Source organism: Arachis duranensis, chromosome 1 (assembly GCF_000817695.3).
Source record: "Arachis duranensis cultivar V14167 chromosome 1, aradu.V14167.gnm2.J7QH, whole genome shotgun sequence".
Taxonomy (NCBI): domain Eukaryota; kingdom Viridiplantae; phylum Streptophyta; class Magnoliopsida; order Fabales; family Fabaceae; genus Arachis; species Arachis duranensis.
In genome coordinates, this window is record NC_029772.3 from 93,040,583 (window position 1) to 93,065,181 (window position 24,599).

Here is a 24,599-nt window from a genome sequence, read left to right on the forward strand (position 1 = left end):
TCTTTGATTTCATATGGCTGATATATATTAAACCTCTTATAAGATTGTCTGGCTCCCTAGCATCCTCAAAAAGACAACAATAATAAATTCAATTTGAAAATTTTGAGGCTTTCGGAACAATAGTCAAACTTCAAAAAATTTTAATAACTCAATTAGCTCCAGAATTAATGCGAGATACGATTATAAATTTTGGGATCCAATTTGAGTTTATTGAAATTTTGAGAATTAAATTGAGTCAAATTTTAATTTTCATGGACCAAATTGAATATTAAATTTAGAAAAATAGAACTTAAATTTATGACAAATTAATCTTTAATCTGTCGATTTGAGAAATATTATAATCAATAAAAAAATTTAAAATAAAATAATCTGTTAAAACAGTTCAAATTTGCCAAATATAATAAATTTAAACTATTTTTTTGTTTTACTAGTATTATATTAGGGAATAATACTATAAACGATAATGTTAGAAGACAAAAAAATTAAAATTTATCCTATTTATTATTTATTAATTATTACAATGATTAATAAAAAATAAAAAAAGATAAATTTTAGATGTTTTTTGTTAATATTTTTTGTTATCCAACATTTATGAAATTCACCAAGGATCGAATTCTTGACCTTTCGAATCTAGAATTTTAATACCATATCATGAATCCACTCATAAGCATAACCTGACAGGACAATGTAATACTAATGTTCATATATCCAATACTTCCTGAACCTTCATTGTACACATTGTACGCTTAGGCCATTAACTTCCTATACTTTCTCATTATAAATAGATAGTTAGGATAGATAGGTAGCAATAGCATTGGTGATTAGCGTGGCATGCAATTATGGATAAATGGGATCTTGAACTCGGTCTTGCTCTCCCAAGCAATTCTCCTTGTGCAGGCTCTAATGATGATATGGAGGAGGAAGAGGTTACACATCCCACTCTGTGTCTCCTTCCGTTAACCCCTGGCCACTCATGGAGGAAGAAACGGCATAGGATGTACGTGAAGGTGAAGATGGAAGGTGTAGGGATTGCAAGAAAGGTTGACCTCACCATGCACCATTCATTTCACACCCTTAACCATGCCTTGCTCCACATGTTTGGAAAACCCCCTCATCAATTCTCAAACTCCTATCGCCTCCTTTTTCAGGACCAACAAGGCCATTGGCTTCTCGCCAAAGATGTCCCATGGAGGCAAGTACCCACTTCATTAATTATTCTTCTTCTCTAAATAACCCCTTTATACTTACTTAACCTCATTTTCTCGTTCTAATGCAGAACTTTCCTTAACTCTGCGCAGCGTCTCAAACTGCTCCGAACCACCACCACCATCGTACGAAATTAATAATTAAAAATTATTAGATAATTTAATATGTTTAATTAAATTATTATCAAATAATTTTTAATTATCAATTTCACAAGAAGATAACTATAGATAAATTTTTATATTATCAATTGTGTATTGTCTGACTAGTTAGTTAATTTATATGCTATAATTATAATATCTTCGATCTTATCACCAACTATCTTAAATATCTCCGAACAAACAAGCTGAAATATCAACCAAAACATAAGACTATAAGAGGACTCCACTCCATCTCCCATATCTCTCCACTTCAAATTAAGCAAATCCTCGCTTCCTATCAAAAAGATAAATATTATCGAAGCATCCGAGGGAGTTTTTTTCTTACCAAAGGTATGAAAGCTTGAGTTTTTACTTTATATAATCTTGTGTTACTTTTTCATTTCACTCTTGCTTCTCAACCATGGTAAATAGGAGTAGTGTTTATTTTTGAACTGTCGAAATAAATAAAAGATAAACTAATTTAACCCAACTTCTTCAACATCAACATTTAATTTTTAACATTTTTTAGGCCTTTTTCTTTGGACATTCATTTTTTAGGCATTTAAATATGAATAGTAACCGTCGGTGGTTGAAAGTTAACGACTAATTTGTAGTCTTTGATATTTAACTATTTAGTTCAACTTATTCTTAATTCTTAATTAACATCAAAAGTAGCTGTTGACTCAAATTCACATCACTTTTTTTAGGTCATGCAACTAATTCCATTGTTACCATTTTGGTTAAAGAATTGATTGCATGTTGGAGTAGAAAAAAACAAAACAAAATTAACTATGTATACGAAAGAATACACCGCCATGAGAGGTTTTTTTGAGATGTTAACGGACTTAATGATGAGATTTCTCAAGCTTAACTTGGGCTTTCAAAAGTTGAAAAATGCATAAGATTTTGTTGGGTTTGAAAAGCAACAAAAGAACATGGACCGAAACGGGTAGCAACAAAGGAGCTCGATCCATGACGAAAAAAAGGAAGTTTAATTTATTACCGTTTTGTAATCTTTACATGTATATCTATTAGGGGGGCAAAGACAGGCCAACCAGCCCCAATCTCTCCCGTCTCGTCTAGGTCTGTGCCATAAAAGGGACGGATCAATTCTTCCCACAAATTAAAATGGATTTAAAATGCTAGTTCGTTCTACTTTACGGTGAATTAGCAGATTGACAGACTATCTCGCTTGATTTTTTTTTTAAAAAAAATTCATTAAAACTAATAAAAAAATAATAATTAAAAAATCAAATACAAATAAAAAATAGATAAATTATAATATAACTTTTTTTAATATTTTTTTAATTTTTAAATTTAATAAAAAAATAAAATAAAATAAAAGATTTGACCCGATGGGCCGATCCGCACCGTCAAACTCCGCAAATTTGATGGTACGGATTTAGTAGATATCAAATCTTAACCCGACTTGCCTTTTTAGCGAGTTTGGCAAGTTAGCCTGACGGATTCAACCTGTTTTAACACCCCTAATATCTATACATGTTACAAAGAAAATACACTTTTAAAACTAGCTCATTTTGGTGTTTAAGAGAAAAAAAAACCAATTAGGTTAGTGATATCAAATTTCAGATTTTACAATTAACTATAGGAAAAATGGTCCAACATCTTTAGCTCAATAGTTCAACTTTATATCTTTAAATTTTAAATATTATTGACTAACTACAGATTTAAAATAATAAATTATGCTGGCCTATAGTATTATTCAACTAAAATTTATATATTATTTTTTTAATTTTTTTATTTGCCATTTTTGTGTATGCAAGTGTGCATCGGATTGTTTTAATATATGTTACGCTGCGATCAAATAATATTCACCAATGTCAATTTAACAAAGAAAATTATGTAGGCGTTAACATTAGACATTCACGTTTTTTTAGAACCTTCTTTGTGAAAACTTTGCCCTATATTAAGTCCAGATTGACAAACTGAAAAGGTAGACTTTTAACAGAATTGATAGATTATGTTTGATTAAATCTATTACTTCTGCTTTATCTATTTATCATACGTAAGTCTCTCTTTTTCTTTCTTTTGTGTGCACAAAAGCTAATGCTATCACAAGGTCTTTTTTGTGGAAGGAGCAAGTTGATGAGCGATGCCTTAAACTGGTCAAGTGAAAGATAGTTATTACTCTTCATAAGTTTGATGGCCTAAGTATTAGAGATACGAAATGCATAAGTCTGACTTTAATGGGCAAGCTTTTGTGGCAATATCTTCATAGTCTTAATAAACTCTGGGTTCGAGTCTTGAAGGCTAAATATGGTCAGGATGTTCTTATGGAGAGCAGGAATTTTATTAGTGTCTTGGGTATTTAGCGTGACATCATGAAAACTAAGATCAAGATACAAGAGAGGTTTGCTTGAAACACCGATAGCCTTTCTCAATCCTTTTGGTTTGGAAAGTGGCACCCGGATGGTTATCTTATTGCTTTTGTTCTTTTTGTTCATATTACGAACACAATTTGAGGGTGAAGGATGTGTGTCCCACGATCACTGGAATTAGAGAGTATTGTTCACTCCTATTGATAATGACTTTAAAATCAGACTAACTTCTATTCGACTAGTTTTGTCTTGTGGCTCGAGATTTAAAATGTCGTGCCATCCAGTCGACTCCGTTGCTGTAGAGGCTTAGCTGTCTTTCCAATCTTCCCTTGGTGCAACCTGGTGGAAGAAGATGTCTTACATTGCTTCAGAGATTGCATTAAAGTCCAAGCTATTTGGCATGCCTTGGGAATTGGACGAAACATAGATGGCATTGGCAGAAATTTTCATAGTTGGGCCAATTTTAACCTTTATGCTAGCAATTGCTTATTTTCCGCGGCAATTTGGTGGATTTAGCATGATCGCAACAATGATGTTTTTAAGGATGATGATGCCTGGAATACTTTTAAGATAATTTTTCTAATTAAAGATGTAGCTAAGGAATTTGGTGCCATGTCTGTTTTTATGGGAATGCAAACTCGAATTCTCCTTCCTTTTCTTTAATTTCTCCTCTTAATTCAATGATTAAATTGAATTGTGATGCTAGTGTTTTGATTTTTCGGCATGTGGCTGATTTTGAGTGCATTCATAAAGATCACTTACGTAAATGGATTAAGGATTGTTCCGGTATTTTTTCTTGAGGTCAATATTGTTAGAAGTGAGCTTTTTGCCATATTGTGTGATCTCTGTTCGACTTGAAATTATGGATTTAAAGAGGTCATTTGTCAGACGGATTACATCGATGCGTATCATGCTATTGTTCAAAGCTCTTCGGGAATTTATCTTGATCTCACCGTCAAGATCCAAAAACTATGTAACAGATCCTGGACTGTGGATTTGACTCTAATCCAACTGACTGCGAATGCAGCAGTAGATTACATGGCGAAAACTGCCGTGCGTTGCAATATTTCTTATATGAAGTGGTTGTTGCCCAGTAGGATTTGGTTGAGTTTTTAGCAAAGGATATGTCTAGGGGTGTTCAACTGTTCATGGATCCAATCTGATCCATATATCTGCTGTGTTTATTCGAATCCAATGCGAAAATTATGGATATAGATCCGATTCGCACACTAATAGAATTGGATTGCGAAATTTTTGTATGTATCCGCATATTCGATCCATATATCCATGGATTCGCAAAAATAAATAAATAAATAAGTAATTTTTTATGTTTTATTTTAACTAATAATTATCATATATTTTGTATTATTTTATTTTTATTATTTTAAAAAAGTATGTTTAATATTATTTTAAGAGTAAACATGTTTAAAAAAAATAGAAAAAAAGGACTTTATTAAGTTTTTTAAATAAAAATAAGCTTTTAAATTTTTTTTTATATTTTGCAGATATATCCGATACACGAACCGATTCGCAAATATATAGATCGGATCGGATCTACCCTTAAAACCTGTGGATATTATATCCAATGATTTTAGTGCAAATCGAATTGAGATTTTGACCATAATCAGTCCAATTCGATTCGCGTTCACATTAGATATGCCTATTTTATTTTAATTTTTTTTTGTGTTTCTTTTGCCTTAAAAAAAATCTACTAATGCCAGTTCAACAAAAAAAAATTGTTGGCACCGTCACATTTTGTTTTAGATCTTATTAATTATTAGTTGTTGATTTGAATTGATTATAGTTTACCCTAAGGAATATGATAGATTAATCATTAGAAGTTGAGTATTTAGAATTCTAATTCATCTTTTTAATTATTTTTTTAATTTATAAATAATTGTTTTTTGAATTTTTTATCTTTTTAATATTTAAAAAATAATATATTTAAATATTAAGAAAAATAAACAAGACACTTAATTATTTTTCATATTATATATTAATACTGGAAAGATGATTAAAATAAATAAAGATGGAGTTTACTGCACATTGAATTGGCGTGGACTATAAAGAAGTCAAGAAGTGAAGAAGGAAATACAAGATGCAATAAATGTAGTATAACTAATTTAATATAATTTAATTTGATAAAAAGTAATAATTATTTTAATTCAAATATATTCTTGTATTATTTGTCAATACTAGAATAATAATAATAATAATATAATTGAAAATACTTAGTTATTCCACCATGAATTTCAAATTTATTAAATTTTAAAACAAGATAAGATTAGCTAAATCTATTTCCCAATTCAGATATATATGATTTAATTTAATTTAAAATAAGATAAGATAAACAGCATACTCCCTCTATATATAGGAAACACCAACAAAGAAAAATAAGTAATTCTTAAAGAATAGAGAAGAAATACGAAGAAGTTGAAAAGGTTTCTTAATTAAGTGAGACAGGCATTGATAGTTTGCACTTTGCAGCAGGATTGGTCTTCGTACAAAAGGTAATTTACCTATTTTATTTGAATACAAAATGCATGGTTATGATTACTTTATTACTTTCATGGTAATTTAATTAGTTTAGATAATAGTAGATAGTAGTAATTTAATGAAGTGTAGATGAAGTTGAGGGATCCAAAGAAAATAGTGATTAATGAATTGTGAACGCGACGGAGAAGGCGCAGGGTCTGGCAGCTTCACCGCCGAAGCCACGTTTAGCGTTGTGACACGTCATCACCTTCATGTGGTGCATATTCAGAAAGTGCATAGTAGTTAAGAATGCTTAACATGCTTATTATGTTGTTGTCACTTGTCAACGTAACATTAACCTCGCTAACAACATGCTTTACTTAACTAGATACAGAGAGAGAAAGAGAAAGAGAAAGAGAAAGAAAGAGAGCTACCTTGTCTCTCACCCTCACGGTGTTCCTCTTCTTCTTCTTCTTTCTTCTACCTCTTTCAAAGTTCGAAAAGCCATATCTATCAATATTTTTTTTATTATTGTGAATCCGTTCGTTTCTGTGAGGGGACAGAATCCATTGTTGAGATTCCTTGGAGGTTCCCTCAACTCTCTTTCATTCTCCTTTTTGGTCCTTTCTGTTCCATCTCTCCCACTTCAACCTTGCTTCCCGAATCTGGAAAAAAAATTCGTTCTTTCTAAATAGGTCGGTAAGTTTTCATTCTTTTTCCTCTTTATTAGGGGAACAATTGATTTTGTTGATGTTGTTGATAAAATCTGAATTAATGTATTCTGAGTAGTTTAATAGTTGTTATATATCTCCATTAGGTTGTTCCAATTTTAGGTACACAAGAATAGAAATGGACGATTTTTCATTAATTATTTTGGTTTCTATTATAATGATTTGTTATGTAGATTATCTCCTGTAACTCAGTTTTATTTTTCATTAATTAGTTGTTGATGAATGCTGTTGACATTATTTTGCAGGTGAACATACAAATCCAATGGCAAATAAAAATCGATTGAGTTCTGGTTCTAAATACAAAGTGAAGAGGGTCCATTATTGTGTGTTGCTAGCATTATTGGTGTCATTATGTGTATTAGGGATTGTATTCCATGGTAGAAAGATTTCTTATTTCTTCAGACCCTTATGGGACAATCCTCCTAAACCCTTCACACGCATACCTCACTACTATGCTGAAAATGTAACCATGGATCACCTCTGCCATCTCCACGGTTGGTCCCTTCGATCCCACCCTCGCCGCTTCTTCGATGCTATCATATTCAGCAATGAATTAGACATGCTTGATATAAGATGGCACGAGCTTCAACCCTATGTCTCCAAATTCATCATCCTCGAGTCCAACACCACATTCACAGGCATTCCAAAGCCTCATTACTTTGAATTAAACAGAGAAAGATTCGCCTTCGCCAAAGAAAAGACTGTCCACGGCACCTTCCCGGGAAAACTTGCAGTGCAAGGATCATATGAGGACCCTTTTCTACTGGAGGGAAGACAACGCGCGGCCATGAATTCGCTGATCCGGCGAGCAGGGATATCCAACGGAGACATCCTTATAATGGCTGATACAGACGAGATTCCAAGCCCACAGACACTGAAGCTTTTGCAATGGTGTGATGGAATCCCTCCATTGATGCACCTTGAGCTTAAGCACTACATGTACTCGTACGAGTTCCCGGTGGACTACAGCAGCTGGCGAGCGACGGCACATGTGTACTCGCAGCACACTCAGTACCGGCACTCGCGACAGACTGACCTTATGTTGGCAGATGCAGGGTGGCATTGTAGCTTCTGCTTCCGGAAAATGTGGGAATTTGTGTTCAAGATGACTGCATATAGCCACGCAGATCGCGTGAGGTACAAATCGTTCCTTAGCCATTCAAGAATTCAGGACATAATTTGCAGGGGTGATGATCTCTTTGACATGCTTCCTGAAGAGTACACCTTCAAGGACATCATCAAGAAGATGGGGTCCATTCCCCCTTCTGCTTCTGCAGTTCATCTTCCTGCTTACTTGATTCAGAATGCTCATAACTTTAAGTTCCTTCTTCCTGGAGGTTGCTTGAGAGAAACACAAACTCCACCTTAGGGTAACAATGTTAATTAATTAGATCATGCTAGGTTAATGTAACAACAATGTATATTTCTAGTTCTAATTAAACTTTTTAACAATTTTCATTTCTATAACTGCCTGCTGCATTAATTCTTAGTCACAAATTACGTGAATGGAATAAGGATTTAATTTCTAATTAATTAAAGTTGTTGGTAATAAATTATGTCATAGCTAGGTGGTATGTGTGGGATAGTACCATAACCACTTGTTCAACACTCGCGGTTAGAACATCCCTAAAGTGTGGGTAGTTACCATTGAGACTTGAACCCGGAAATGTAAATTATGAGATTTAAGTTTGATTTGGTAAGATTTTTGGAATAGATGCTTATGCATTTTGTTTTGTATTTGGTAAATTAAAGAATTCATGTACTTGTATTTGCATTTTTTAAAAATTATGACATTTTTAAAGTATCTAAAGGAGAGTTTTTTTTTTTTAAAATTAGTTTGTATTTATCAAAATTAAAAAATCTAATATAATTTTATATATCGAATAACTGGGGCGGAGTTAGAAACTTTTTTGAGAGGAACCAACATAAAAAATATAAGTTAAGAAGAGAGAAAAATTAAAAATTAAAAGGGGACCAAACTAAAAAATTAGAGACTTATACATATAAATTATTAATTTTGAGGGGTCATTGCTCCCTTCCCTCTNTTATTTGTATTTATTAAAAAATATTTTTAAATTAATTTATCAAATATAGATATTATAACTTCTAAAAAATTAATTTTTATAAGTTATTTTTTAAATTAAAAATTTTACCAAACTATGATAAACATGAGAATTAATATATTGATATTTGTGGTCAAGATTTGGCTAAGATGGTAGCATGGTCCAAAATTTGATATACTCTTTAATTATTAATTACTATTATTGTTTGCTCTATAGTATTTTATCTCTTGAATGAATTAACTAAGCTAAATTGTTAAGTAATCAGAACTCCGAATAGTTAAGTAAAAAATTAATATTCCATATATGGATTGTTATCCTTTTAATTTTACACTCCCATTTAAGAAAAAGAAATAGTGCATCGCTCTTACGCTCTAGTCTATTGTGTTTTCCTTTATGTTTTACAGGTAGTAGGATTTATAATTTTATATTATGCCGGTTTTGCCAAATAAAGGAATGAGTAAGGCATAACTTTAGGTAGATATGTGTGTCTTTACAACTAACACTAGTGAAGCTATTTAATAAGAATAATATTATACATTCACATTTTTTAAATTAGATTAGTTTAATATAATAAAAAATTAATTATAATCACTATTATTTTAAATTTTATTATTTAATTTAATTAAACTTAATTTATAAAAAAAATTAAGTATATAACATAATAAAATTGTTGACGGATTAATTAATGGAACCAATATCTATGTTATATTATAGGATTTAAGTAAGATGTATTTTTAAAAAATATATTAAAATTATTATTAGTAAAAATTTTAATTTTAAATTTAAATATCCACTTAATTAATAATTAATTAATTAATTAATTATTAATAAGTAACAGATATCAACAAACTGGCGTGAGTAGGCAAAGACTTATGTTTGGTTTGGCGTTTGAAATATGAAAAATATGAGTTAATATTTAAAGTGATCTTTGGAATATGATTCTAATTTAATTTAGTTTTTTAATTTTTAATTGATTTAATTTATATTTTGTAAAAAAAAATTATATTTTAAACTGTTTAAACTATAATATTGATGATTTGATAAACTAAAAGAGATTAAAAGAAAGAGAAAAATAAATTATTTTTATTGTTGAATGAAAAATTCTTTTAAAATTATCTGTTAAATTATTACACTTTATATATTATATAGTCTTATGTACTCTCACTAAAAAAATAATAACAAATAAGCCTATATTTATTATTAATTATTTTAGTTTTTATTATAATGATTTGTTATGTAGATTTTCTACTGTAACCCAGTTTTATTTTTCATATAGAAAGAAGTGTTAATTGTTGATGAATGCTGTTGACATGATTTTGCAGGTGAACATACAAAAATCGATTGAGTTCTGGTTCCAGATACAAAGTAAAAAGGATCCATCATTGTGTGTTGCTAGCATTATTAGTGTCATTATGTGTGTTAGGAATTATATTCCATGGTAGAAACATTTCTTATTTCTTCATACCCTTATGAGACAATTCCCAAACCCTTCACACCCATATCTCACTACTATATTGAAAATGTAACTATGGATCTTCTCTGCCATCTCCATGGTTGGTCCCTTCGAACCCACCCTCGCCGCGTCTTTGATGCTATCATATTCAGCAATGAATTAGACATGCTTGATATAAGATGGCACAAGCTTTAACCCTATGTCTCCAAATTTATCATCCTCGAGTCCAACACAACATTCACAGACATTCCAAAGTCTCAGTTATTTTGAATAGGAGAAAGAAAAAGAGAAAATTAAATTATTCTTATGGATCAAAAGAATGAAAAATTCCTTTAAAATTATGTTGTTAAGTTATTACATTTTATATATTATGTACTATTTATGTACTCCCACCAAAAAAATTATAACAAATAAGCTTACATCTACTATTGATAAAAAAATAATCTAAATAACATGGTGGTGATAGTGCGTGGTTTAGAAAACAATAACTTACACCTCGACATGGCATCATCAAACAATAGATGCTCGTCATCTGGTATTAGTACAAAGTTGTCCTCATTCTCATTTAGCAACAAGGCAACCATAAGCGGCTGTGGAACTCCTCATAATTCTGGAATTATCAAACAGACCCACCCACCCCACCGTGGTGTTTGGGAAAAACTCATGACGTTTGTAGTTCACGGGAGTCTTAACGAACATATCTATACCTTGCATTTTGAAGTATGTGCATCTTAAAATTACGACATCATACATGATTGCATTATTAGAAAATCGAAAAGATTCAAGAAATCATCTGTTTATTGGAAAGACTTTTATTGTTTAAGTTGTGATGTTGATGATTTGCTGAATCAGAAATGATTAAAAAAAGGAGAAAAATAAATTATTCTCGTGATAGAAGAGAATGAAAAATCTCCATAAAAATATCTGTTGAGTTATTATATTTTATGTACTATGTATTCTTTACGTACTCCCATTAAAAAAATTATAACAAATAAGCCTCCATCTACTATTGAGCAAAAAATAAACTAAGTAACATGACGGTAGTGGTGGGTAGTTCGAAAAACTAAAGAATAACCTACGCCTCAACATGATATTATCAAACAATGAATGTTCGTTATCTGTTATTAGTACAACATTGTTGTCCTCATTCTCATTCAGCAACAAAGCCACCATAAGTAGCTGAGGAACTCCTAGTAATTCTGAAATTATGAAACGGACCCACCCCACTGTGGTGTCTGGAAGACTCTGAAACATACACAACATGCGTAGTTCTCGAGAGCCTTAATAAAAATATCTACACCACCTTACATTTTGAAGTACGCATATCAAAACTACGACATCACACATGACTGCAGTACTAGAAAATCTACCACTTGATTTGTCCATTATGTAGCTTTTAATCTGTGTTTTCTGGGCTGAAAACTGAGTCAAAACGCGGCCCAAAATCCATGCTAGCGATTTCTGTAAATTCTGCAGATTGCGCCCGTCACGCGTACGCGTCGCTGGTCTTCTTCGCAAGCCATGCGGACGCGTCGGACACGCGGACGCGTCACTGAGCAAATCTTCAAATCACGCGTACGCGTCAGGCACGTGTGCGCGTCGCTCATCGTAGCCATCTCCTTTGTTTCTTGTGCTGCAGAAACTCCATCAAATTTCGCCGAATGCTACCTAAAATAAATAGTATTGCACAAAACTCAAAATAGCATCCATAGTGGCTTAAATATAATTAATTCTTAATTAAACTCAACAAATTAGATGCAAATTCACTAGGAAAAGATAGACAAGATGCTCACGCATCACAACACCAAACTTAAACTGTTGCTTGTCCTCAAGCAACCAAAACTAATATAAACTTAGGATGTGAATTTGCATGAGAATGAGAGTTCGATTAAGCTCGTGTCTCTTTTTATAGTGGGGTTTATAACTGTACTCCTGAATAGGTTTGGCATCTCACTCTCCTTTGAATAAGAAGAATGTTAATGTCATTCGGAATTAGAATCCAGATAATATTATGAATTCTCTGATCTTTTATATTTCAGTTTAATCCTTGAACACAACAAAATTTGCGTTAATTTATTTTTCTTTGGTGCTTTGCACCTTGAGCCTAGCCGTGACTTTAAATGTTTTGTCTCAAGAGTTACTTGATACAGAAACACCACAAGCACTTAACTGGAGAACTCTCTTTGAGTTCTGATTTTTCTTTCAGTTACTCCCAGACAGTGGTGCTCAAAGCCTTTGGCATACTCTGTTAAACGCACTTGGTCTCAACTCTAAGTGTTCTGTCTCAAGGATTACTTGACATAATCACACTACAAGCATGTGACTAGGTAAATAACTCTTTGAGCTTTTAATCATGTCTGACCTTCCTAGTCATTGATGTTCAGAGCCTTGGACCTTGCTTTTATTTATTATTTATTTGTTTATTATTTTTTTTCTTTTGCTGTTTCTTTTACTTCAAGGATTAAATTTTTATTTATTTTAGAGAAGTCATAATAATTCTCTAAATTCCTGTTCCTTATACATCAACATCCCTTGATTCAAATTCAAATATGCACTATTCATATCATGCATTCAAACTTACAATTAATACCACCACATTTAAGTAAATAAGAATATTTAAAATTAACTCAATTTCTCATGCAATATATCATTTCTTTTTTTTTCTTTTTAGATTCAAGTTCAGTGAGTGGTACATGAAACATCTTTTCAGCATTAAAGCAATTAAAAGAAAACTAAACTAGTCCTAAGATTCTAACTAATAAAGGATCATGCAACAATCAAAGCAAAATAGCAGAAAGCCGAAACATAACATAGAAAAAAAGGGGAGGAATAAAAATGAAAGGAACTCAACCACCTTAGTTATCCTAGCGGTCGCTCTATTCTTCAGGTTGTGCTCCTCAATGAAGATGATTCGCCTCCCTTTTGTGCCAGAAAACCAGTAAGCGCAGCGTCCAACAACACCAAACTTAAAGGTTTGCTTGTCCTCAAGCAAAGAAGAACTGAAAATAGAAGAGACGAAGATTATGAGGAGAGAAAAATAAAAGGATAAAAGAATAAGAGAGAATTTAGGATTGGGAGAGAGAGAGAGAAAGAAAACTGGGCGGCGCAAGCAACGCGTACGCGTACGCATGGGTCGCGCATTTTCTTAATAACGCGTTAGCGTCAGGCACGTGATCGCATGGCCAAATTTGTGCTTTTAACACACTTCTTGCCCCAAGCCAGTACAACTCTCTGCCCAAACACTCTTTTACGTCGATTTTGCAGGTCACGCGTATGCGTCAGTGACGCGCACGTGTGGATGGCGATAATCACAAACGACGCGCACGCGTGGGTTGTTTGTGCTAAAGGCTTGGTTTCGGCGCCATTCCCACTCAACTCTCTATCAAATTTTATTTTTCACTCACACATGATCGACACGTTCGCGTCAGTGACGCTTGCGCATCGTATGCGCTCTCTCTTTTTTTTTTGAAATATTTATAGAGCTTGAGATGTTCGGTTCCTGGAATAACATAGCTGTATGATAAGAAAATTAGTAAGAACTCAATAAAATAAATGAGAAAACTACTACTACAAAAAATAAAAATAGCTAAGGATACGAAATTATCGGGTTGTCTTCCGACAAGCGCTTCTCTATCGTCACTAGCTTGATGGTCAGCTCCTCTAAGGAGGAGGATCATAGGGGCTCAGCTCTTCACACCTTACTTTGAACTTCTTTCCTGTGTCTCCATAACATAGCTCAATATGTTCCAGAGAGAGGATTCTGATTACTGTATAAACCCATGCTGGATTGCTAGTCAACACCGCCTTTATTCCTGGGGAGAAACCTTCAGTGCGGATCTTTTTGTTTCTCCATTCTCTAGGTACTTTCTTCTTTTTGGGAACCTCCTCCTTGGTAGATGATGCATTCCCAACCCCAAACTTAGGTTTGATGTCAGGAGGAATTTTATTGATTGTTACCAAGGAAGGTTTGAACTGCAGATTCTGCTATGTATCATCAGGGGGTTTTTGAAGATTTGGATCAATAACCTCATCCTGCATGCACATCTCTTCTTCACCTGTTGGATGTATATCTTTGAAGACATGAAAGACCAGTTGCTCATTATGCACTCTAAGCACTAATTCACCCACTTCTACATCAATCAGAGCTCTTCCAGTGGCTAGGAATGGTCTTCCTAGAATTATAAAGGTATTCTCATCCTCTCCTGTATCAAGAATCACAAAGTCTGCTAGGAGGAAGAATTTATCCACTTTGACCAGGATATTCTCCACTAATCCATATACAGGCTTCATAGATTTATCTGCCATCTACAATGCTATCTTTGTGGGTTGTGCCTCTTGGATTTGCAGGTTCTTCATCACAGATAAGGGCATTAGATTTATGCTTGCCCCCAGATCACAAAGTGCTTTCTCAAAGGTAGTGCTCCCAATGGTGCATGGAATTTGAAAGCTCCCTGGATCTGGTATCTTCCTTGACAAGTTATTCTGAATGACAGCACTACATTCCTTAGTCAGGACTACTGTCTCATCTCCCTTTAAATACTTTTTCTTTGACAACAGCTCCTTCATGAACTTGACATAGATAGGCATTTGCTCCAAAACCTCAGCAAAAGGAATATTGATTCGTAACTTTCTGAAGATTTCCAAGAACTTTGAGAACTGCTTGTCCTTGGTCTCCTTTTGAAGTCTCTAAGGATATGGCATTTTAGGCTTGTACTCAGGAGCCTTTGGCAAAGTAGGGTAAGTGTCAAGAGAATCTGGGAATGGGTTGTCCACACGCTTTGGAGGGGCGTGCTCCAATTCTCCCTTATTCTCCTTTGGAGCTTCCTTTTCAATTAACTCTTTATTGGCCTTGGTCTCAGAGCCAGCTAATTTACCACTTCTCAATTGAATAACCTTGCAATCTTCTCCTAGGTTCACCACTGTATCACCTTGAAATGTACTTGCAGACCTCTCAAGTATTTTCTTGCTCAGTTGACCCACTAGCACCTCTAAATTTCTAATGCAGGCTCTGGTTTCCTACATAACTTGTGCTTCCGTACTTGCCACTTGTCCACTTATCACGGATATAGCCTTGCATTCCTCTCTTGGATTTGGAATTGTGTTACAAGAAAGGCTATTAGTGGTCCTCTGATCAATTTTATTAACTCTGGTGGCTATTTGACCCATTTGAATCTCCAGGTTCTTGATGGATGCTCTTGTTTCCTGTCTAAAACCTGTCAATATTGCTTCCAGATCATTGTTCTGTTGAAAACCGCCCTGAAAATTATTGTTGAAGTTCTGAGGTCTCTGAGATTGATCCCTCCATCCAAAATTTGGGTGATTCCTCCATCCCTGGTTGTATGTCTTAGAATATGGATCATTGTTGGGATTCCTAGGACCACTCCCCATGTAATTCACCTGTTCAAAAGAAGGTTGAGCATAATCATAATTATTATTTTGCACAAAATTACCTGCCATGTCATAGGAGACTTTCTGTGGTGGATTTTAGGTGTTGATAGTTGAGACTTACATGCCACCCATCTGTTGAGTAAGTAGATTTATTTGCTGAGACATCAGCTTGTTCTGAGCAAAAAGAGCATTAACAGCATCTACTTCCAACACGCCTCTCTTCTGAGGGGTTTCAGAATTCACATGATTCTTGTTAGAGGAGTATAAATATTGGTTGCTTGCCAACCAATTCAATCAGCTCAATGGTCTCCTCCGGGTCTTCTTCTTGTGCAATGAACCTCCTGCAGAATTGTCTAAGCACATTTTGGATATTTCACCCAAGCCTTCATAAAAGATGTCTATTTGAGCCCATTTGGAGAACATGTCAAGAGGGCATTGCCTAGTTAGTAGCTTGTATCTCTCCCAAGCTTCATACAGAGTTTCACCATCCTTCTGTCTGAAGGTTTGAACCTCCACCCTAAGCTTAGTCAGCTTCTTTGGTGTGAAAAATTTTGTGAGAAACTCAGTGACCACCTTGTTCCAAGTATCCAAACTCTACTTGGTTTGGGAATCTAGCCATAGCTTTGCTCCATCCCTCAGAGCAAACGGGAAGAGCATGAGTTTGTACACATCTGGATTTACTCCATTTGTCTTCATAGTATCACAAATTTGCAGAAAACTATAATAAACTGATTTGGGTCTTCGTGGGAAAGACCATGATACTGGCAATTTTGTTGCACCAGAGTGACCAGTTGAGGCTTCAACTCAAAGTTGTTCGCAGCAATGGGAGGCACCACAATGCTCTTTCCATACAGATCCGCTGTAGGAGCGGAGAAAGAACCCAGTACTCTCCTTTGTTGTTCATTCCCATTCGGATTTGCTGCATTGGCATTCTCAGTATTAGTCGGATCCATAGTGGATTCTGCAGGCTTGTAAAGTCTTGCTTGTTGTAAACACCGCCTGAAAGTCCTTTCAGGTTCAGGATCAAAGTCTAAGAGATGTTTTTTGTCTCTGTTCCTGCACATAAACAAATAGAAAACAAGAAAGAATGGGAATCTCTACGTCAGAGTGTAGAAAATTTCCAGTGAGGTGATCTGTGTAAAATAATAAAATAAAGATATTAAATAATAAAACAACAACACCAAACTTAATTTCAGAAATTAAGAAAAATATTGGTGCTATTTATTTATTTAAAAAAATTATTTTTTGAAATATTTTTTATATATTTTTTTAAATAGATTTTAATAAAATTAAAAACAAAACGCCCAATCTAAGCAATCAAATGACTAATAGTTGTTAATCACAGTCAATTCCCAGCAACGGCGCCAAAAACTTGGTGCGGTCTTTTTACAACTGACACTACTAACCGGCAAGTACACCGGGTCGTACCAAGTAATACCTTACGTGAGTAAGGGTCGATCCCACGAGGATTGATGGATCAAGGAACAATAGTGTTTGATAGGATTAACTTAGTTAGGCAAGTAGAAAATGGTTTTGAGATATTCATAGAGCATTAAACAGCAAATTTGGAATATTAAAGACATGCAGATAAATAAGTTGAGAATAAAGTATTGAGAAACCAGTTAAGGTTTCAGAGTTATCTATTTTCCGGATTAACTTTTATTACTAATTAATTTAATCATGCAAGATTTAATTTCATGGCAAACTATATGTGACTAGACCCTAATTTCTTAAACCTTCCTAATCTCCTCTAAAATTCATTAATTGCCAATTCCTTGGTCAATTAATTCCAATTAGAGGGTGATGATCAATTTCTAGTTTATATGCCAAAAGAATCCTAATTATCCAAAAATAAGGGGATTATATGTCACGTATCCTGTTAAATACAAACAATTAGAAATTTAGTATAATATGTTTTCAAGCTGTTATTCAAGTAAAGAGCTTTTCCAAGTTTTACAAGAATTCAATTAGAACATGGGTCATACTTCCATTCCACCCATATTCATAAAATAAAGAATGAAAATATTATTGAAATATAAATCAAGACATGAATTAAATTAAAAAGATCAAACGAATCAATCCATGAAAATAGACAGAGCTCCTAACCTTAACAATGGAGGATTAGTTGCTCATGGTTCAGAGAAGAAAAAATAAGGGTTCTGGTAACAATTGGGTATGTGTCTAAATGTACAGAGTTCTTATTTATAACTAATCCTCATAAATTATTATCTAATTATCTAAAAATAATATCTTTTCCTAAAAATCAGATTTGAATTTAAATTCGAATTAATTAACAAGTCTTCCGCTGATGGGTGGGGACCACTTGATTTGTCCATTCTGCAGCTTCTAATCTGTGTTTTCTGGGCTGAAAACTGAGTCAAAATGCGACCCAAAATCCATGCCAGTGATTTCTGTAAATTCTGCAGATCGCGTCCGTCACGCGTACGCGTCGCTGGTCTTCTTCGCAAGCCACGCGGACGCATCGCTGAGCAAATCTTCAAATCACGCTGGATACTTCTAGATCACGCGTACGAGTCAGGCACGCGTGTGCGTCGCTCCTCGCAGCCATCTCCTTTGTTTCTTGTGCTGCAGAAATTTCATCAAATTCCGCCGAATGCTACCTAAAATAAATAGTATTGCACAAAACTCAAAATAGCATCCATAGTGGCTTAAATATAATTAATTCTTAATTAAACTCAACAAATTAGATGCAAATTCACTAGGAAAATATAGACAAGATGTTCACGCATCAATCGGGCCAGCCGATAATTACGTATATGATACCGGAAGTCAATAGTTTAACAGCTTTGAAGAATTTGATATTGCATGCCCTCGGACAGTAGGAATCTAAAAGGATGAAAAAAATTTACTACAGATATCCCACCGAGTAAGATGGCAATTTGTTTTATAAAATGTATATTATAGTTTTGTTGTCTTTGTCTCTGTTACTAGTATATTTCTATTGTTTTGAGCAATATTTCTATTGTTTTGAATTAGGTACCAGTTGCGCGACAACGAGGACATACGGCTTATAAGGTCGTGGCACAACCGATGGATCAATATTCACCTGTTGGAATTATACGTATTTCTTGTTGATTTTGGTGGCCGAGGATCATCTCCAGATACTGTCGATGATAGTCCGATGAGTGGCTTTGTTAGACGAACTATCAGAAGGACGATGGTGGATCTAAATATGCCACCTGAGGGTAGTCAGGAGGGGTCTAATGTTGAAGTTCGTAACATTGACTTAATGGATGACGCTCTTGAAAGTCATGACGGTTCTGCTATCAGAGATCCGATGATGGAGCAGTATGAAGTCAACCCCGATGATGGAGACGATGCTGATAAAGAACCACCCGAAATCCCTGATGATGGTGACGAAGAAGAGGAGATGAACTACTACGGTGACACACAGATTGCTCTGACACAGCCTGCCATTTCTCAACCATATGACCGGCCGGATCATTTCACTAGGTTGAATCTCGATGCAATGATCCAACCGTCTGGCCTGTATCGTCGGCACGGTGAGATGGCGGGCTGACAGGGTCTCTCTGGCGGGGAACCTCGCCTCCCACAACCTCTGCCGTGTCTGCCTCTCCCCCTACCTTGCCCCTGTCCTGTACCTCTCCCTCCTCCGGCAGCTGGCCTGAGCTCTGACAGGTGACCGTTCTATGGCTGATGCAGGTCTGGAGCAAGTGGATGATGTATGGGCAAGTCCTTTGGCACCACCCCAGCAGGCACTAAGTGCTGGTCACCTAGACCGAATAACTCTGTGTGCGCCCACTGTAGGTACCATGTCATATACGGGAGGGACAGACGCAGGTTTATATGATGATATATCGGCAGACGATGGTCGGCCCGAGCATCCCATATCTCATGCCAGCCACCAAGCAGATGCGGGAACCACTCGTCGTGACCGAATCTTCCATCCAGCCTGTGCATGTCGTCAATGTTCAGTGGCCTAGTGGGAATGTGCTGCAAGCCACCGAACTGACGTACTACGCGGTCCACCTGATGCCACTCGACGATAGCGAAGCTCAGCAGTGGACAAACAACCGCCGCCGAGGCATCCGCCTCTGCTATCGCCAGTGGAACAAACCCAACCAGCTGCGGGTCAGCATATGGAGTCCACTCAACATGTTCACAAAACACAGATGCACGACGAAATTCAGATAATCATATGCAATAGTATAACCCCACGATAACCGGCCACATGCATTAAGGTCCTCCAGCAGGGGAAGCCACCTGATATGCACCCGAGAGTTAGATACATCGAGGAAGAGGATATCGCCTATCAACTGCATGATGTATCCTCTCGTATACCTCATCAGTCGCTCCTTTGTGGCATCCTGCTCTAGCTCTTCACAAACCGTGTTGTGGAACCAAGTGAGCTTGACAGTCCACTTCGTCTGTGACTGTCTGTCCTCTGGGCTAGGAACAACACCAGTATCTGCTCACATAACTTCTCAATGGTCCGTCCCTGGTAGTGCTGCTCCCACTCACCTATGCATTCACTCACAGGATCACCATCAATCCTGAGTCCTAACTGATATGCCACGTCCTGCAGGGCGATAGTCATCTACCCGCACGGTAAATAAAATGTATGGGACTCAGACCTCCACCTCTCTATCAATGCTGAGGCAAGCGACTAATCATGCTTGAACTTGACCATATATGTGACGTACTCAAATTCGGCTCGTCTCAGATATGGCCTAATCTGCTCCGGCGGCTGTGTCATCAAGTTTCGTCTGGTGCACAATATCTGAGGCGCCTACCAAACAAAAAAAATTAATAAAAAAGGTTATTGTGAATAGATACAATAGCAAGTTCACTTTTTCTTCAATACAATAAAATAAAAAAAAGGTTAAAAAATCATACCACTCGATCAGGCCTCCCAGCGATTTGCTCAGCCTGATCCAATCTATATATCTCATGCTCATAACCCAATGACTACTGCTCCATCAAAACACAATCTAGTAAAATAAAATCACATACTAGATTTTTAAAAATTAAACTAAATGAAAAATGGCTTATAAACCTACTAATTTTAAGCTTATCCTATTTAACTGACGTCGTCATGTAAGCAATTAATTTATAACTAACTCAACTCTAAATTTTATTGCTCATGTAATTACCTTCTAATTTACAACGCAATGTTATGCCTCTAACTAAATTATCTAATAATATACTTTCTTATATTCTTTAATATGTTGATATAAAGCCAATATACTAAAAAACGGTGACACAAAATAATATACCTAACATAACAACACTAAAAAGTACATCTAACTAACTAACATGTAAACAATAAATCTATTATTCTAACTAACAAACGATTTATACCTAACAATTTTATCTAACATGTAAACAATAAACTAAGTTAACATAAAAAAATAGACTATTATTTACTAACCTGGAACTGCGACAATCGTCCACACTAAACTTCACGGATGTCGAAAAGGCAGAAAAAAGTAACAGAAAAAATTTGGAGGAGAGAATAGAAGAAGAAAGCGACAAACCAAAATGGTCCTACCAGTATATATAGTGTGCCGAACTCATCATAGAGTTCGCCAGGGGATACGGCGAACTTGCTGTTAATTCCAAAAAAGAAATTGTATTTTTGAAAATAAAGCTGAAAAATCGTTTTGGAGGAAATAATTATTTATTTTGGAACTGAAGCATACTAACATAAATAAACATCTAGAAGTCTCAATTTTTTATATTTATTATTTGGAATTGTATAATAATTGAGTCATATCAAATTGCTTTAGTTGATGCAATTAGAAGCCACAGCAAAATGGACCTGTGCCTTCCTCTTCGAAACACTCTTCACTATAATCAAAATCTGAAAATTTAGACAGTGAAGTACCCTAACACTAGAATTGGAGGATTTGGTGGAGAATGAGTTGTCAGCAAAAGCATCCACGTGGAACTTCTTCTTTAGAGGATTAGAAGCAACGAGAGCGAAAAAGTTGAGATCTAAGAAATGATCATTCTCTTTTCAGAATTTGTGTTTGCGAGAGTTGCTCAACTTGGATTTGGGGAGCTCTGCAACGGAAGCGTCTCTTAGAATCGCTTTTTTGGACAATGGCAGATAGAGAGAGATTATAATATTGATGTCCACGTTTATGTTCTGTTAAAAGATTTTAACAAAATTGAGGTAGGATAATATTAATACGATTTTAAAATGTTAAGAATATAAATAGGACGATTAAAATTTTATGAACAAATTTAACACTTATCTTAAATATTGAGAACAAAAATAATATTTTATTCAATGTAATTCTATCTAAAATTAATTCTATAAAATTAAATTTATTTAAATTTTAATTTAACAAATACTAATCTAAACACACACTTCATCAACTTGCCCCTTAATTGAAGCCTTTTGCTCATACCATGGATTTACATCTTATCCATTAATCCACCCAACCCATATACGGGGCTATTATAATGCTTTAATTTTTGGCTAACTGTGTAAATGAGATACTGAAAGGGAAAGTATGAGAAATCAATGGAATATTTATATAATGTGTACAATAAAGGTTTATGAAGTACTAGAGATAACTATTAGTGTTACTTTTTTTCATTAGCTAAAATTTTTGGGATGAGTGGTATCATGACATGGTATTAAAGCGCTAGATTCGAAAGGTCAAGAGTTTGATCCTTGGTGAACCCCAAAATCAGTTTAAACTTTTGGGAAGATGTTTATTATTCCTAGTACTCGGATAATTATTTTAAACAGTATGAGAATGTTTATTTTGTAACTCAACAACCCATTATATATATTGTACAAATAGTCTATTGTCTCCTTAACGGAATCTATACTGAAATTACGTTTAACTGCAAGTGTTTAAAGTTTAAAAATTGATAATCAAAATTTAATATTGATTAGTTTAGTATTTTTTTGTGTTAGCCAAAGAGAAGAGAATATATATAGGGTGAAGGGGACTGTCGAATAAAGCAAAAAAGGGGGCTGAAAAGAGGGATGGGGGAGTGATTTTGGACTTTGTTACCATGAAGCCACCACGAAAACTCATTGAAAGTGACATGTGCCGCTGAAGATTCATATGAATTATGGTAGAATAATTCTATATTTTATAAGTATTTTTCTTTTACATAAAGTTAACTTCTTTTTCTTAATTATCTGATGAAATGCTTCGTTTAATATCAATTTTACTTGTCATCTAGTAATAATAATGGACTCTTTTATTAATGCATCACAATTTTCAAAATTTATTATTAAGATGTTATTTTTTTAAAATTAATTATTCAAATGTCATTTTTTATTGAAGTGACAATTAATTTGTTATTTTACTTTTAATTATAATTGACTACAGTATCATACGAAATGTGACATTTGGATAATTAATTTTGAAAGAATAATATTGTAATAATAAATGTTAACAAATGTGACACATTGATAAAAAAAATTTCCATAATAACGATAATAAAAAAAATTAAACAATTTAGTATGTAAAAAATAATTGATAAAAGTACCATTTTGCTAATTATTTTTTATATAATAAACGAAGTTGTGTAATATACTAATGTGAATTCAAATTGGTATAATTTATAAATGTGGATTTTTTTTTCTCATTTAAAATTATTATGTACAGTCTTTTCTTATCTTAAATACTTTTCATATTAATACATTACACTAAAATATTGTAATATTAACGAAAATAACGAATAACATTTCAATATAAACGAATAGCCGTATCATTTATCTATAAAATATAAATATTAAGTTCCTACCTTTAATTTGGAGAAGTGGGGGTCCCCTTTGCAAAGGGAATGCTTTCTTTGATGCTAAAGTGGTAAAGTACATCAACACCAGTCACTGCATTAATCATTTTTATTTTTGATTCTTAAGGCACTGCTACATAGTTACCTACATTCCCAGTTATCAAGCCAGAAAGGTCTTCCATTCCATCATTCTGTGTTGAAAAAAACGATATATGCATTTTTATGTATTTTTTTATATTTTATTTTTAATATTAAAATTAGTTGGTAAAAACTTATTTTGCACATCACAAAAAAAATATAACAAAGATATATACAAAAAACAATACAAATATTATTCTTGTTTTTTATTAAATAAATCATATTAGACAACAAGAAAAAAAAAGGAAAAAGACATAAAAAAATTCAAAATCACAGAAATTATTTTACATATAGAAAAATAAAGGGTGTTTTGGTTAAATATTAATGTTTGGGGTGCTTTACAAAAATGTGAAAGTGTCAGATTCACACTGACAACACACAACTTGCGTGATACTTTACGCAGAAAATCGAAGCAGTTTTAATAGAGATTCTTAGCAGAATTTCGCCACATGTCATGCCATATGGTTTAACATGCAAGTTGTGAGTTACCTTTACAGAGATTCTGCACTCCTTTCTGAGACAACTTTAGCAGAGATTCTCAGCAACCACTAGGACACGTGGCAGCATCACCGCAACACGCACGCTGTGTGATTCCACGTGGTAGGATCTCTAGCAATACGCAGGCTACGTGATTCCACGTGTTGACCGTGCGTTGCAGCTGCTCCAAGCGACGTGGTAGCCTCCAGCAGCACGCATGTTGTGTGTTGGCTGCTGCTTCCCAAGGTGTCTCCATGCAAGAGACAACATGCAACGGGAATGGAGGGGATTAAATGCGTTGGTGAGTTCATGGGGTGTTGGCTGTGTATATAAGGTGAGTGAGAATTTAGTTGTGAGTGAGGTTGCTCTGTGAGTAAGTGAGTGAGGGTTGCTGTGTGTGAGGGTTGGGTGGTAGGGAGTTTGGAGAGGGTTGAGTGCAAGGG

The 24,599-nt window shown here is 34.5% G+C and overlaps 2 protein-coding genes and 1 non-coding gene across 6 annotated transcripts; all 3 read left to right on the top strand.

Moving 5' to 3' along the window:
• The first annotated feature begins 824 nt into the window (after window positions 1-824).
• Window positions 825-1,423, top strand: LOC107461741 (auxin-responsive protein IAA29-like). The gene is made up of 2 exons (XM_016080292.3): window positions 825-1,192; window positions 1,277-1,423. The coding sequence occupies exons 1-2, from the start codon at window positions 840-842 to the stop codon at window positions 1,341-1,343; spliced, it is 420 nt and encodes a 139-aa protein (XP_015935778.1). The 5' UTR covers window positions 825-839; the 3' UTR covers window positions 1,344-1,423.
• Window positions 1,424-1,607: 184 nt separating this feature from the next.
• On the top strand, window positions 1,608-8,382 carry LOC107461722 (uncharacterized). 4 transcript variants are annotated; one of them, XM_052254834.1, is made up of 2 exons: window positions 1,608-1,694; window positions 7,134-8,382. In XM_052254834.1, exon 2 carries the CDS (start codon window positions 7,151-7,153, stop codon window positions 8,255-8,257), a length of 1,107 nt encoding a protein of 368 aa, XP_052110794.1. In that variant the 5' UTR covers window positions 1,608-1,694; window positions 7,134-7,150; the 3' UTR covers window positions 8,258-8,382. The 4 variants fall into 4 exon arrangements, with proteins under 4 accessions (XP_052110794.1, XP_015935772.1, XP_015935756.1 ...); XM_016080286.3 differs by lacking the exon at window positions 1,608-1,694 and adding an exon at window positions 6,095-6,192; XM_016080270.3 differs by lacking the exon at window positions 1,608-1,694 and adding an exon at window positions 6,376-6,856.
• A 7,831-nt stretch (window positions 8,383-16,213) lies between these two features.
• LOC127742856 (small nucleolar RNA R71) lies at window positions 16,214-16,317 on the top strand. Its single transcript, XR_008004229.1, has one exon. It is a non-coding gene; the product is annotated as a small nucleolar RNA R71 (small nucleolar RNA).
• The last annotated feature ends 8,282 nt before the right edge of the window (window positions 16,318-24,599 follow it).

Coding starts and splice junctions, on each gene's coding strand:
- LOC107461722 (XM_052254834.1), top strand. CDS start 7,151: ATGGCAAATAAAAATCGATTGAGTTCTGGTTCTAAATACAAAGTGAAG.
- LOC107461741 (XM_016080292.3), top strand. CDS start 840: ATGGATAAATGGGATCTTGAACTCGGTCTTGCTCTCCCAAGCAATTCT. Junction 1,193..1,276: donor GCCAAAGATGTCCCATGGAG/GCAAGTACCCAC, acceptor GTTCTAATGCAG/AACTTTCCTTAACTCTGCGC.